The 14,512-nt window shown below is 42.5% G+C and overlaps 1 protein-coding gene across 1 annotated transcript in view; it reads left to right on the top strand.

Moving 5' to 3' along the window:
- Positions 1-14,512, top strand: part of LOC136872807 (trehalase) — a 63,342-nt gene that overhangs the window by 23,136 nt on the left and 25,694 nt on the right. The window contains exons 2-3 of the mRNA XM_067146646.2: positions 6,345-6,843; positions 13,162-13,451. Of these exons, the coding sequence (XP_067002747.2) occupies positions 6,345-6,843; positions 13,162-13,451 (789 nt within the window). The remainder of the gene's footprint in view (positions 1-6,344; positions 6,844-13,161; positions 13,452-14,512) is intronic.

The raw sequence follows: 14,512 nt of genomic DNA, 5'->3' as shown, positions 1-14,512 counted from the left end.
GAGGCTGAGTGGGCTCCGTTCCCGCCCTCGTACCACTTTTCAAATTTCGTGGCAGAGCAGGAAATCGACCCCGGGCCTCCGAGGGGTGGCAGCTAATCACACTAACCACTACACCACAGAGGCGGACAGTTTCAAATTTACGTATTTTAATAGGAATTTATCAATTAAAATATGATTTTTATTTTGCTTTGCTTTTACAATTGCATTACGTCGCACCGACACAGTTAAGTCTTATGGCGACAATGGGACAGGAAATGGTTAGTAGTGCGAAGGTAGTGGCCATGGTCTTAATTACGGTGCAGCACCAGTATTTTCGTGGTATAAAAATGGCAAACCACGGGAAACAATTTTCAGGGCTGCCGACGGTAGTCCTTAAGGACTTCCGGGAGTGTGGTTTACAGCTTCCCAGTTTTAAGATTTTGCTTCAAAAGTATTTCCAGGTCCGCCTCTGTGACGTAATGGTTAGCGTGATTAGCTGCCACCCCCGGAGGCCCGGGTTCGATTCCCGGCTCTGCCAAGAAATTTGAAAAGTGGTACGAGGGCTGGAACGGGGTCCACTCAGCCTCGGGAGGTCAACTGAGTAGAGGTGGGTTCGATTCCCACCTCAGCCATCCTGGATGTGGTTTTCCGTGGTTTCCCACTTCTCCTCCAGGCAAATCCCTGGATGGTACCTAACTTAAGGCCACGGCCGATTCCTTTCCTCTTCCTTGTCTGTCCCTTCCAATCCCACCCCCCGCCACAAGGCCCCTGTTCTGCATAGCAGGTGAGGCCGCCTGGGCTAGGTACTGGTCTTCCTTCTGTGTTGTATCCCCCGACCTAATGCCTTACGCTCCAGGACACTGCCCTTCAGGCGGTAGAGGTGGGATCCCTCGCTGAGTCCGAGGGAAAACCAACCCTGGAGGGTAAGCAGATTAAGAAAGAAAGAATGTACAGAATATACTGTTCAAAATACTTACGAGTCGGCACATATATCAGTTTCTCGGAATAAATTAAAAGAATGTTTATTCGATTAAGAGATAAAAGTAGGAATTATAGGAATATAGGTTCTAATGTCAATTTATGCATTTTAGGCACTATCTAACCACCGTTTTGTACCTTATGAATACATGAAACGTGAAAATAGAACTTAATCTTAAGTTGTCTCTTGAATGTTGTTGGGTATTCAGCCCGAAGGCTGGTTTGATCTTGCACAGCTCCCCAACAGCTGTCATAGTTAGCCTAGGTGTCCATGGAGAGGCATACTAGGGAAATGAGGAGTGAGCCGGAAATTGCTATTACATATCAGTCTGCCAAGTCCACTGAAATGCATGCACCAACCATCATTATGAGCGATATTTTCACACCATTCATAACAAGGACTGCTGCATAAGGAATGGTATACTAGTGTAATGCTCTGAACACTTTACTAAATATATATTTAATAGTTAACATTATTCTATTTGGACATGCATTTGCTGCACAGCATGGCGTTTCTAATCATTACAATCAAAGTCCCAAGGAGAAGAAGAACTGTTCTCTCCAGAGAGTATACATCTCTGTGTCCTTAAGCTGATGTTACCAGCGCACTCAATGTTTTAAAAATACACTACAACTAGCATCGCTTATACCTCGGTCACTTTCATATTGTCAACGCCAAATATGAGACTGAGACAGGTCAATTATTCTAGCCCATACCAGAAGACATAGTGCACTAATTCTCTCTTAACGATCAAAATAGGTTTTTGCCTAAAATCCTAGGTCTAGTGATGAAGGTATCGAGAAGTCCGAACTGCTTGCAGAAGTCTACAGAAAGCTACAACAAACAACGCAATACGAAGATATGCCTGGTTGAAACTATTGTGTTCTCCCTCTTCTCATAAGGCTGAGAGACTTGGGAGGAAAAATAACTGACAGGAAGTGTATTGATGCTTTTGAAATGTGGTGTTGGCGTAGAATGCACGCAAAACTTGGACCGGCCGAAGAACTAGCATTTGTCATCCAGAAATTGAAGATCCCTGAACGCCTTTCCTTCCGTGTCAGCCGAGGAATTTTCAAGTTTGTTTACCAAGTTGTGAGGCTTGAAGGAGATAATCTTGAGAAAACAGCTATGGATGGGAAAGCGGAGATCAGGAGACCGCTGGGAATGCCTGCCAACAGATAATAATAATAATAATAATAATAATAATAATAATAATAATAATAATAATAATAATAATAATAATAATAATAATAATAATAATAATAATAATAATAATTTTTCGTGTGGCTATTTGTAGCCGGGTGCAGCCCTTGTAAGGCAGACCCTCCGAAGAGGGTGGGTGGCATCTGCCATGTGTAGGTAACTGCGTGTTGTTGTGGTGGAGGATAATGTTATGTGTGGTGTGTGAGTTGCAGGGATGTTGGGGCAGCACAAAACACACAGCCCCTGCGCCAAGGGAATTAACCATTTAAGGTTAAAATCTCCGACCCGGTCGGGAATCGAACCCGGGAACCTCTGGACCATAGGCGAGCACGCTAACCATTAATTTAGCCATGGAGCCGGACTGCCAACAGATAGACAGGACATACGACATCATGGCGGTGCTGTATGCGTGTGATCACAACGCTCAGTGATGAACACGGGTGTTGATGATCACTATGATGATAATGATGATGATGATGATGATCTGAGTCACCTAGACCGGCTACGCGGATGTAGAAGGAATTACTGACCGTGATGTCACAAGCACTACACTCCTTAGCCCTTAGGGGCGCAGAAATTAGGTTACCTAGCACTGGCCTTGAGCCTTGACAGAGAATTGAGGTTATATAGATCGTGGAGCGATAGACTGATCGAGCGACTACCAGTGAAAGTAGACCATTTCTGTACCAATCTACTCTGAACTGTATCGAGACCGCCTGTAAGGGGCTTGTGGGGGCGTTAAATGAATTTCCAGGTCAAAAAGTGAAAGAGAAATGTAATCATTTTTATAACTGGGCATCTGACAATATAGCAAAATCGAAATTACTGACTTCTTCTTGAACTTTTCTCGACATATTTCAAATCAGCCCCTGGTTAGATGTAGTTGAAAATTAGCAATTTAGAAAATACACATTTCCGCCTCTGTGGTGTAGTGGTTAGTGTGATTAGCTGCCACACCCGGAGGCCCGGGTTCGATTCCCGGCTCTGCCACGAAATTTGAAAAGTGGTAAGAGGGCTCAAACAGGGTCCATTCAGCCTCGAGAGGTCAACTGAGTAGAGGTGGGTTCGATTCCCACCTCAGCAATCCTGGAAGTAGTTTTCCATGGTTTCCCACTTCTCCTCCAGGCAAATGCCGGGATGATACCTAACTTAAAGCCATGGCCGCTTCCTTCCCTCTTTCTTGTCTATCCCTTCGAATCTTCCCACCTCACCAAGGCCCCTGTTTCCGCATAGCAGGTGAGGCAGCCTGGGCGAGGTACCGGTCATCCTCCCCAGTTTTATCCCCCGACCCAATGTCTCACGCTACAGGACACTGCCCTTGAGACGGTAGAGGGGGATCCCTCACTGAGTCTGAGAGAAAAACCAACCCTGGAGGGTAAGCAGAATAAGAAAGAACGTAAATATATTCATAATTAAATAGGTTTTCAAGCTTAATGAGGAATTAAGGAAACACACACACACTCGCTGACCGTCACCCAATTTAATGTTATATATTTCCGCCTTCTTTTTGATATACGCATTACTATAACCGTATTCATCGACATTTGCTTTGTGTAAATAATTCAGCTCTCTTCTTGAAATTTGCCATTATTTGTCGGACTGAAGAGAAACCACGCTGTAATAATACACAAAGGCTGAGTCTGCAAACAGTACCAAATTCGTGACAAGACAAGGTTAGGTTAAGTTACGTTGATGATGAAATTTCCTTCCATTTGAACCCTCTTAGACTGATTCTGATTGTTCGGTCAGCATCCGCTTCGAACGCTAGCGCTGTGTCACATGCGGGGAGCCATCTAGTGACGAATGAACGTACCATTTCCACTTCAATTATAACGTCTAAATTTTAAAATGTCATAGTTTAAGAAGCCTTTCTCGTGGACAGTCGAGATTTTCTTCTGATGACGCAGAGCACAGTTCTCTGCGAAACGTAAAGAATTTCCCCTTATTTTCTTGACACGGCATAAACCCAAAAGCCTATACAGTATCATGTCTACCTTCAGTATTAACAGGGAGAGTAATGTTGTACCCGGAGTGTATAGGCTTAGGCGCCTCGGAGTATACTCCTTTGCTATCCCATCGTCGCCATAAGATCTATCTGTGTCGGGGCGACATAAAGCCAATTGTAAAGAAAAAAAGCTCATTTATGTGAGAATAGAAAAGATACACTCACACATATATGTTGTCATGATAGGCATTAAACCCAATATTTCCCTCCTAAGAGATGTAGTGTTTAGGGGATGTCATGGACCCAAAAATCAATCAGAGACGTGAAGTTGTGATATATTCCTGGAACTTCCTGGAGTTAAACAGGCCATTCCACCTGATTCTACACCCATATCATATTTCAGTTTATTTTTTTACTTACTTTACTTCGGCTACTTGATCTTCCTCAAGGGACGGTAGTTGGTGTCAGTTTCAAAGAAGATATACTCTATCTGATCCACGAAATTTTCTCAACCAGTGACGGAAAATATGGTCTGAGTGTGGATACTAACAATTCCAAGCGTTTCACAATTACATCACTTACATTGCCTTGTAGTATGTCTTATTTTTCCGCTGCTAACTTGTACCATCTATTGGCCAGGTTAAGAGTTACATACACTGTATGAACGTTATACAACAGTGAAGACATGGTTCCTAAATTTCATGTAACTAGAGGACCCGTGCTTCGCAGCATTCCTTATGAATAGGTCAGATAACTCGTCTCGATATGCCTGTCCTTTTCAATAGTCTTATGAACATTTAATACGAGTACATAATAACTGATTCATTCGTAATCGAGTTTCTAACACTTCTGTGTGTTTTCACCATTCCGTAGTATTTTCTAACGATCTTGTCCGAGATAGTGCAGCATACAATTGGCCGTGGCTGAATTCTGGTTCCGGTAAGTGGACACCCACTGTTTCAAAAGTTTGTCCCTACGTTTTATTAATGATCATACAAAAGGTTAGTTGACTTGATACCTTCCCTTCTGTACGTACGTAGACTTTTCTCTTAGCAGCATGTATGTTATTAGGAACGTTCTGCCACCTGTTGAGTATATTCAGAAGCTGGAGAAGGTCAGAGAATCAAAGAGTATCTAGCAGAGAATAGTATCCCATTATCAGAGGAATTGTGTACTCTTTGGCTTGACAGGTAGTAATCAAACATGGCAGCGTGCAATGACACTACTAAGGATGGAAATTACATATATCAATATTAATGAAAGTGTTAGTCGCTTAGCAACCTGCCAAGTACAGAATGTATTGCGGGTTAGGGTAAGCCTTCGCCTGATATTATTGGAGTGATCATTTAATGACTTTATTTTATGATTACTCACAGTTGGCTGAACTTAGAGTCCTGTCAATGTCTTGTGATTCGCCAGCAGGTGATTGCGGAGAGAATTGAACAAAAATGAAGCAAATCGGTCCAGTAGAACGGACGGACGGATTTGCCAAAAGCTATTTTTGGTAAACTGTTTTTAATATATATATGGTCTATGAATTGTGTGTACAGTAACATTTCAGTCTTCAAATACTTACAAATTATATTATTATTGCGGATCCCTTTGATTATTGGTACGGTCCCCAGGGGTTCGTGGACCACAGTTTGTGAATGGCTGCTCTAGAGAAATTATTTCATTCGTGATAGTGTCATAGGCCCTGATGCATTTTCCTATTTTTCATGCACTGAGTCCTACACATGTTGACTCCAAATTCCATAACAGATGTTTCTCGAAAACGATTCGCCAGATGCAAATAAATTAATGGCTGTTAATTTGAGTTTCATTAATTGAAAGACATATTTATAGTCATCTGATCTTCCCAATGGGAAGTTTGACTCTATGTTTTATTATTATTGTTCTTCTTTCTTTCTACTTTAGGGTCTTCTTGGGACCAAGTGCAAATTTCAATGCTTCATCCTCTGTTGTTCCTTCTTTTTCCTCCAACACACCTTCATCTGCTCACCATGTCTCCTTTTCGTCTCCTCAAACCATTTTCATCCAGGTTTCTTTCCCTCCCGACTTTGGAATCTTTCCATTTTTAACACCTTCTCTCTAAAAATCTCTTTCTGTTGTTTCTTCTTCTCCTATATTGTTTCTTTCCAAATCTTCCTTGACTTCATGAATCTCTGTTGTTGTTGACTTCTTATTCCAATTATTTTTATTATTATTAGTAAGAATGTTTCATCTTCTTCTTTTCAGCCCGATATACTGTTATGGAGAACTCCTGTACACCGTCCAAGTAAAGCCAAATCCTCCGTTTTATGATGACTCAAAAAAATTCGTCGATATGAGAATGAAATATTCGCCGAACGAAGTTCTGCAGAATTTCGAGGACCTGAAAGCTAGAGAAGGTGGTGACATACCTCAAGAAGAGCTGTTGAAGTTCGTCAACGACAACTTTGAGGATGGCAACGAGCTAGAAGCAGCCGTACCTGGAGACTGGAAGGAGTCTCCCGCCGTGCTGAACCGTATCGCTGACCCAGACCTCAGGCAGTGGGCCAAGGAGCTGAACGCGTTGTGGAAGAACCTCACGCGGAGGGTGAACGACGACGTGAAGCAGAACGCTGACAGATACTCGCTCCTGTATGTGCCGAACAACTTCATTGTCCCCGGGGGGCGCTTCAGAGAACTCTACTACTGGGATACCTACTGGATCGTCCGAGGTCTTCTGCTGTCGGAGATGACCTCGACTGTCAAGGTAACTCCAACCATAACCACTTAACGAGAATTCTTGCTGGTTCTACTGTACCATCCTCACACAGTCCACGGTCCAGCTAATGTGGACATCCATTATACAGGGTGTTTATAAAAATGTGTAACAAACGTCGGAGGGTGGGAGGTGATTACTGGGATGAAAACAAGAAACAATGTCCCTGTGAACATACAGGGTGGTCGGAAACAACGTCAGCCGGGTATAGGAGCTTAGCGGGTTGATAATACTGATAAATAATTCGAAAAAATTAAGCTCTTTGGGCCTTGTCAACCGTGAAATTACCAGCGTTTCGCCCCAGTGTAGCACTGGGCTCATCTTGGAAAGGAGCAGTGTCACGATACAGATTACGGTCAGTATCAAGGTGAAGGACGGAATTCGTGAAGAATTGTTTAATTCTAGCCGGTGAGGAATACTGTACTTTACCACTACTACGTGCCTACTACAAAGTGAGGCAGTCCCTTCGCCCTACTCTACGACTGAAGCGCCTGACCACTCTGCGCTCTTACGTCACAGGGCTCTCCGACGTCACACGTCAACCAGTTGGCGTACACTGGCGTAGACCATAAGGCTGATGACGCACGGAGCGGTTTTTGCCGACAGTGACAAAACACACGACCGAGCGAGACGTTAGACGAGGCAAGACAAACTACAGTTCTCAGGCAATTCTCTGACCTATCTAAGGCATTTGATAGGGTGGATCATGGGAGACTACTGGTAAAAATGAGTGCAATTGCACTTGACAAAAGAGTGACTGAATGGGTGGCCATGTTTCTAGAAAATAGAACTCAGTGATAATTAAGAGGGGAATTCCTCAAGGCAGTATTATTGGACCTTTATGTTTTCTTATATATTTATCAATGATATGTGTAAAGAAGTGGAATCAGAGCTAAGGCTTTTTGCAGATGATGTTAATCTGTACAGGATAATAAATAAGTTACAAGATTGTGAGCAACTGCAAAATTATCTCGATAATCTTGTGAGATGGACAGTAGGCAATGGTATGATGATAAACGGGGATAAAAGTCAAGTTGTGAGTTTCACAAATAGGAAAAGTCCTCTGAGTTTTAATTACTGCGTTGATGGGCTGAACGTTCCTCATGGGGATCACTGTAAGTATCTAGTTCTTAATATAAGGATAGATGGTCATTGGGGTTATCGCACAAAATGTGATTGTAAGTAAAGGGTACAGATCTCTGCACATCGTTATGAGGGTATTTAGGGGTTGTAGTAAGGATGTAAAGGAGAGGGCATATAAATCTCTGGTAAGACCCCAACTAGAGTATGGTTCCAGTGTATGGGACCCTCACCAGGATTACTTGATTCAAGAACTGGAAAAAATCCAAAAAAAAGCAGCTCGATTTGTTCTGGGTGATTTCCGACAAAAGTGTAGGGTTACAAAAATGTTGCAAAGTTTGGGCTGGAAAGACTTGGGAGAAAGGAGACGATCTGCTCGACTAAGTGGTATGTTCCGAGCCGTCAGTGGAGAGATGGCGTGGAATGACATCGGTAGACGAATAAGTTTGAGGGGTGTCTTTAAAAGTAGGAGAGATCACAATATGAAAATAAAGTTGGAATTCAAGAGGACAAATTGGGGCAAATATTCGTTTACAGGAAGGGGAGTTAGGAATTGGAATAATTTACCAAGGGTGATATTCAATACATTTCCAATTTCTTTGAAATCATTTAAGAAAAGGTCAGGAAAATAACAGATAGGGAATCTGCCACCTGGGCGACTGTCCTGAATGCAGATCAGTAGTGATTGATTGATACAGAAAAATATGGCTGCCGTACTGGGCCTAAGTTGACATAGCGAGGAGTAATCTAATAATGTATGTACTGTATGTCTAGCCCATAGCCTCATTTCTTGATATGAGGTCCGGGATGATGTGAGATGAATTGATATGGTATATTTTCATAGCCAGATGACCTTCTTGATAACAACCGTAGTTGAGGAGCTAATTAACATGAAACGAATGATGGTGAATGGTATTGGGTAAGGAGGTAGAAGAAATCTGCACTGGTCTATGAGTAGAAACTATCCCTGTATTTGCCTAGAAGTGAAAATGAGAAACTGCAGGAAACCATTCTCAGGAAAGCCAACGGCGGGTTTCGAACCCACGAGTCTACCGAATGTTCAGCTCTATGGACGGAACGGGTTAATAATCTAATACAGAAACACCAATGATGCAATCGCCGCGTAAATTAAGCTGAATGTATCCAATCTATGGCCCTAGGACACGCACAAAGTCTTCAAAACGCTCGCTGCGCCGCCAGCAAACGACAGGCCGAGTCGGCAAATCCGCCGCCTGTCGGCGATCACCACTGTGTCTGTTTTATCCCAGCAGATACAATAGAACCATGCGCCGACTCGGCAAAAAACCGCTCCGTGTGTCGTCAGCCTAAAATTCTGCGTGGGTAGGAAATGGACACCGTGGTAACCAGTGTTCGTCATCTTCTTCCTCATGTCAGAACTCTGCCTTCTGTATACAGTAGGTACTAATGGCGCCATGATTTTAACGTGTAACTACTTCGACTGGCGTCTCTAGGTCATACCAAAGGCCCTTTCACACGGTAACGTCACGGAAGGCAGCAGCATTTTTCTCATACATGTCTTGCGAATATCTATGGCCATGAAATTACGCCTATGTGCTTAATCAGCGAGGATCTTGCTAATGGAGCTGTCTTTTAACATGGCATGTGAACGTTGTGTGCCTGATCAGCCGCCATATTGCTGGACGTAGATCTTGTGACGTGACATGGGAACGTTGTGTCCCTGATCAGCCGCCATATTGCTCGACGTAGATCTTGTGACATGACATGGAAACGTTGTGTGCCTGATCAGCTGCCATATTATTGGACGAAGATCATGATGCTACATATTTTCATCGATTTATTGGAACTCTTTATCTCCGCTGTTGGTGGAGTCAAAGAATGCATTATCTAGCCTATACCCCCTGCATGTCGTAAGAGGCTACGGGAACAACCAAATTATCTGTACTCGCGCTCTCTTGTTCTAAACCCACAAAAACATTTCCATGATTCTATTCTTTTCCGTGTAGTGGGGAAATGGGATGGTGTTATGCATCACTTGATAAAAGCGCCAAAAAAAAAAAAGGGTTTCCAGATATACAAACATAAAATCCTTCGTATTAATTCATCTTTCATGTAAAATGTAAAGTATTATACACCAAAATAAAGAAAAAACATGAATTTTCTTGCTAATTTATCAAAGTGATATTTTACGTATAAATATTTTAAATATTGCCGTAATCTGAAACGCATTCGGGGATAGAGTGTTCGACCTCTATTGTCGGCAGCCCTTTCGCATTTTCACACCAGGTAAATCCTGTGGTCCGCCTCTGCGATGTAGTGGATAGCGTGATTAGCTCCCAATCCCGAAGGCCCGGGTTCGATCCCCGGCTCTGCCACGAAATTTCAAAAGTGGTACGAGGGCTGGAACGTCTCAGTCTCGGGAGGTCAACTGAGTAGAGGGGGTTCGATTTCCTCCTCAGCAATCCTCGAAGTGGTTTTTCCGTAGTTGCCCACATCTCCTCCAGGCAAATGTCGGGATGGTACCTAACTTAATGCCATGATCGTTTCCTTTCCTCTTCTTTGTCTATCTCTTCCAATCTTCTCATCCCTCCACAAGACTCCTGTTCAGCATAGCAGGTGAGGCCGCCTGGGCGAGGTGCCAGTCTTTCTCCCCAGTTTTACTGCCCGACCCAGTGTCTCACGCTCCAAGATACTACCCTTGAGGCGGTAGAGGTGGGATCCTCCGCTGAGTCCGAGGGAATAACCAACCCTGGAGGGTAAATAGATTAAGAAAGAGAAAGGAGGAAATCCTGAGGCTGTCACCTTAATTAAGGCCACGACCGCTTCCTTCCCACTCCTAGACATTTCTATCGTCGCCATAGGAACTATGTGTGTTGGAGCGACGTAAAGCAAAAGAAAAGAAAAGAAATAATGGCGCTTTGTCGTTTTATGCCTTCGTGCGCTTCGTTTAGTTTTGTTGTGCCGGACTGAGTTTCTCAGACGATTGATGCGCTGGCTTCCTGAACCCAACTTGGCAGGTTCGATCCTGGCTCAGTTCGGTGGTATTTGAAGGTGCTCAAATACGTCAGCCTCGTGTCGGTAGATTTACTGGCACGTAAAAGAACTCCGGCGGGACCAAATTCCGGCACTTCGGCATCTCCGAAAATCGCAAAAGTAGTTCGTGGTACGTAAATCAAATAACTTTGTTTTTATTTAGTTTTATTGTTTTACATCACTTGACTTACCAACAAAATTGTCCTTTATTCATTCGGTTTGATTTTGAAGGAATCAGTGTATTGTAGAATAAGATACTTTTTAACAAATGTTGTTGTTCAGTTAAGTACAGAAATATATTCTGTCAAATACCACATCCAGCTTCCACTGATCGTATTCGACAGACTTCTTTCAAAAATGCCGAGTAGTTTAACAGAACAGAAGCTTTCAAACATTAGAATTACTCTTTAATTTGCTCGTATAAAGTGTTCCATAATAATTTTCTACACAATAACAGCATATTGCTGTTTGAGTCATCAGTCCATAGACTGGTTTGATGCAGCTCTCCATGGCAGCCTATCCTGTGCTATACTTTCCATTTCTACGTAACTACTGCATCCTACATCTGCCCTTATCTTTTCGTCATATTCATACCTTGGTCTATCCCTACCGTTCTTACCACCTGCACTTCCTTCCAAAACCAACTGAACAAGTCCTGGGTGTCTTAAGATGTGTCCTATCATTCTATCTCTTCTTCTCATCAAGTTTAACCAAATCGATCTCCTCTCAACAATTCGATTCAGTATCTCTTCATTCGTGATTCGATCTATCCATCTCAACTTCAGCATTTTTCTGTATCACCAAATTTCAAAAGCTTCTATTCTCTTTCTTTGCGAGCTAGTTATCGTCCATGTTTCACCTCCATACAATGCCACGCTCCAGATGAAAGTCTTCAGAAACACCTTACTAAATCCTTTATCAATGTTCCAAGTGAGCAAATTTATTTTCTTAAGAAAGCTCTTCCTTGCTTGTGTTAGTCTGCATTTTATGATCCTCCTCACTTCTTCCATCGTTAGTTATTTTACTACCCAAATAACAATATTCATCTACTTCCTTTAAGACTTCATTTCCTAATCTAATATTACCTGCATCACCTGCCTTCATTCGACTGCACTACATTACTTTTATTTTGGACTTATTTATTTTCATTTTATACTCCAGCATACAACATCAAATAGCGTAATTCTGACTCAGAATAGGGGGTTAATCACTTGATGCAAAACATTAATTGACTATTAAGGGTTTGGAGTTTGGTCAAAATTAATTTCTCATGGAAAAATCTCCGAATAATAAACTACTATATATAAATACGTTGACTTTCACGACCACTGAGTGACATAATACTAATTTTGGGATATTAGGTTGCGAAATGTTAATAATCAGCTGCGACCAGGATCTTCAGAGCAATAACAAATCGGTAACGAATAAACTTATGTAGCAAAGAGGGTTAAGGAACATAATAGGCACTTACGTCTTTGCAAGCCAGAGAAGTCTGCTGTGACAGAACATGCCATTCATAATAACCATCAAATCTTTTTTGATGCATCATCTGTCATTTATAAAGAGAAACGTTTTATACCTAGAATCATTCGTGAGGCGATAGAAATGGCTAAACACTCAAAAAATGTAAACAAAGATGACGGCTATATGCTGAGTAGATCATGGCTACCCTCCGAACTTAACTCGTCTATATCTTTCTCCTTAACTCTGTTGGACCTGGAATGAACTATATTTCTAACAGGGTCTCTCTGTCTTGAGTCTGGTTGCTATGGAGTGACAGTTGCCAATACATTTGTTATCGCTCTGAAGACGATCCTGGTCGCAGGATCGAAAGGCATCAGCGTGACCTAATATCCCCAAATTATTATTATGTTTCTATATATAAAGTTTATACCTTTAGCTAGCAGATGGAGCATTAATTAAAAAATCAACAATACAGTCCTAAGGGCCATCTATACGTGTGCGAGTTTTAAAACGAATTGGTGTTCTGACGGTCTGACGCTTTCTAAGTATTAGCAAAAGAAAGTTCATTCACTGAACACTTGTCCCCCATTTATCTTTTCTTTGCGAACTGCGGGGTGTTTAATGGTTTTTGAGGTTGCCGCTACATGTCTTAACGCTTCGTGATGGACCGACTAGAAGAGTGTTTATAGTTACACATAGCGGACTGTTCAGATCCGTTCCTTCAGATTTAAACTTTGTTTATACCTTTTTCAGGGCATCATCGGAAACTTCGTGTACATGCTGGAGAATTATGGGATAATCCCCAATGGAGGACGTGTGTACTACCTGCAGCGTTCACAGCCACCGACGTTGACGCCAATGGTCGCGAATTACTACGTCGCTACTAAGGATGTCGAGTACGTGAGGAGTATTATAGGCACATTGGACAAGGAGTTCCAGTTCTGGATGGACAACCGGACTGTCGAGGTGCAGAAGGATGGCAAGACTTACACACTCGCCAGATACTTCTCTCCGTCGGAAGGACCAAGGCCCGAATCCTACAGGTACTTAGCAAATTTTATTTACTAGCTTCCAGTTAGAACCCTGAGCACAACCACACCTAAGCCATATCCGTACAGGCAGTCAAGTTCCAGGGAGAGTACAAGGTGTAAGGATCCTAATCACAGCACTAAGTTGAATAATACAGTGGTTAGCCCGATAGTTGGCCGAATTCGCTCCCATAAATTAAGCAGGTACTATTTTTTTGTGTAGGCTGAGTGAACCTCTGGGTCATATGCCTCTCCTAAATGTTTCGACTTCATGACAGAAAATCAAACAGGCGTCCTTGCAGAAGATTGAATGGTGTTCTTAAAAGTAGGAAAGATCGCAATGTTAAGGGAAAGTTTCAATTCAAGAGGACGAATTGAGGCAAATATTCGTTTATAGGACGAGGCGTTAGAGATTGGAATAATTTATCAAGAGAGTTGTCAATAAATTTCTAAATTCCTTACAATTATTTAACAAAAAACTAGGAAAACACCAGATAGGGAATTTGCCAACTGGAAGACTGTTCTAAATGCAGATCAATGGTGATTGATTGATTGATTGATTGATTGATTGATTGATTGATTGATTGATTGATTGTTTGATTGATTGATTGATTGATTGATTGATTGATTGATTGATTGATTGATTGATTGATTGATTGAACTCTACCACCTCAAGGACAGTGTCCTGGAGCGTAAGGCATTTGATCGGGGATACAACTGGGCAGGAAAGCCAGTACCTCTCCCAGGTGGTCTCACTTTCTGTGGAGAACAGGGACCTTATGCGAGATGGGACGACTGGAAGGGATAGGCAAGGAAGTGGGAACGAAGAGGCCGTTGACTTCAGTTAGGTACCATTCCGGCATTTACTTGGAGAAGAAGTGGGAAACCACGGAGAACCACTTCGAGGATGGCTGAGGTGGGAATCGAAATCCTCTACTCAGTTGACCTCCCGACGCTGAGTAGAACCCGTTCCTGCCTTCGTACCTCATTCCAAATTTCGTGGCAGAGCTGGGATTGGAACTCGGGCCTCCCGAGGTGGCAGCTAATTACACTAACCACTGCACCACAGAGGCGGA

The sequence above is a fragment of the Anabrus simplex genome, chromosome 4 (genome assembly GCF_040414725.1).
Source record: "Anabrus simplex isolate iqAnaSimp1 chromosome 4, ASM4041472v1, whole genome shotgun sequence".
NCBI lineage: Eukaryota > Metazoa > Arthropoda > Insecta > Orthoptera > Tettigoniidae > Anabrus > Anabrus simplex.
This window is presented reverse-complemented; position numbering and strand designations above follow the sequence as displayed.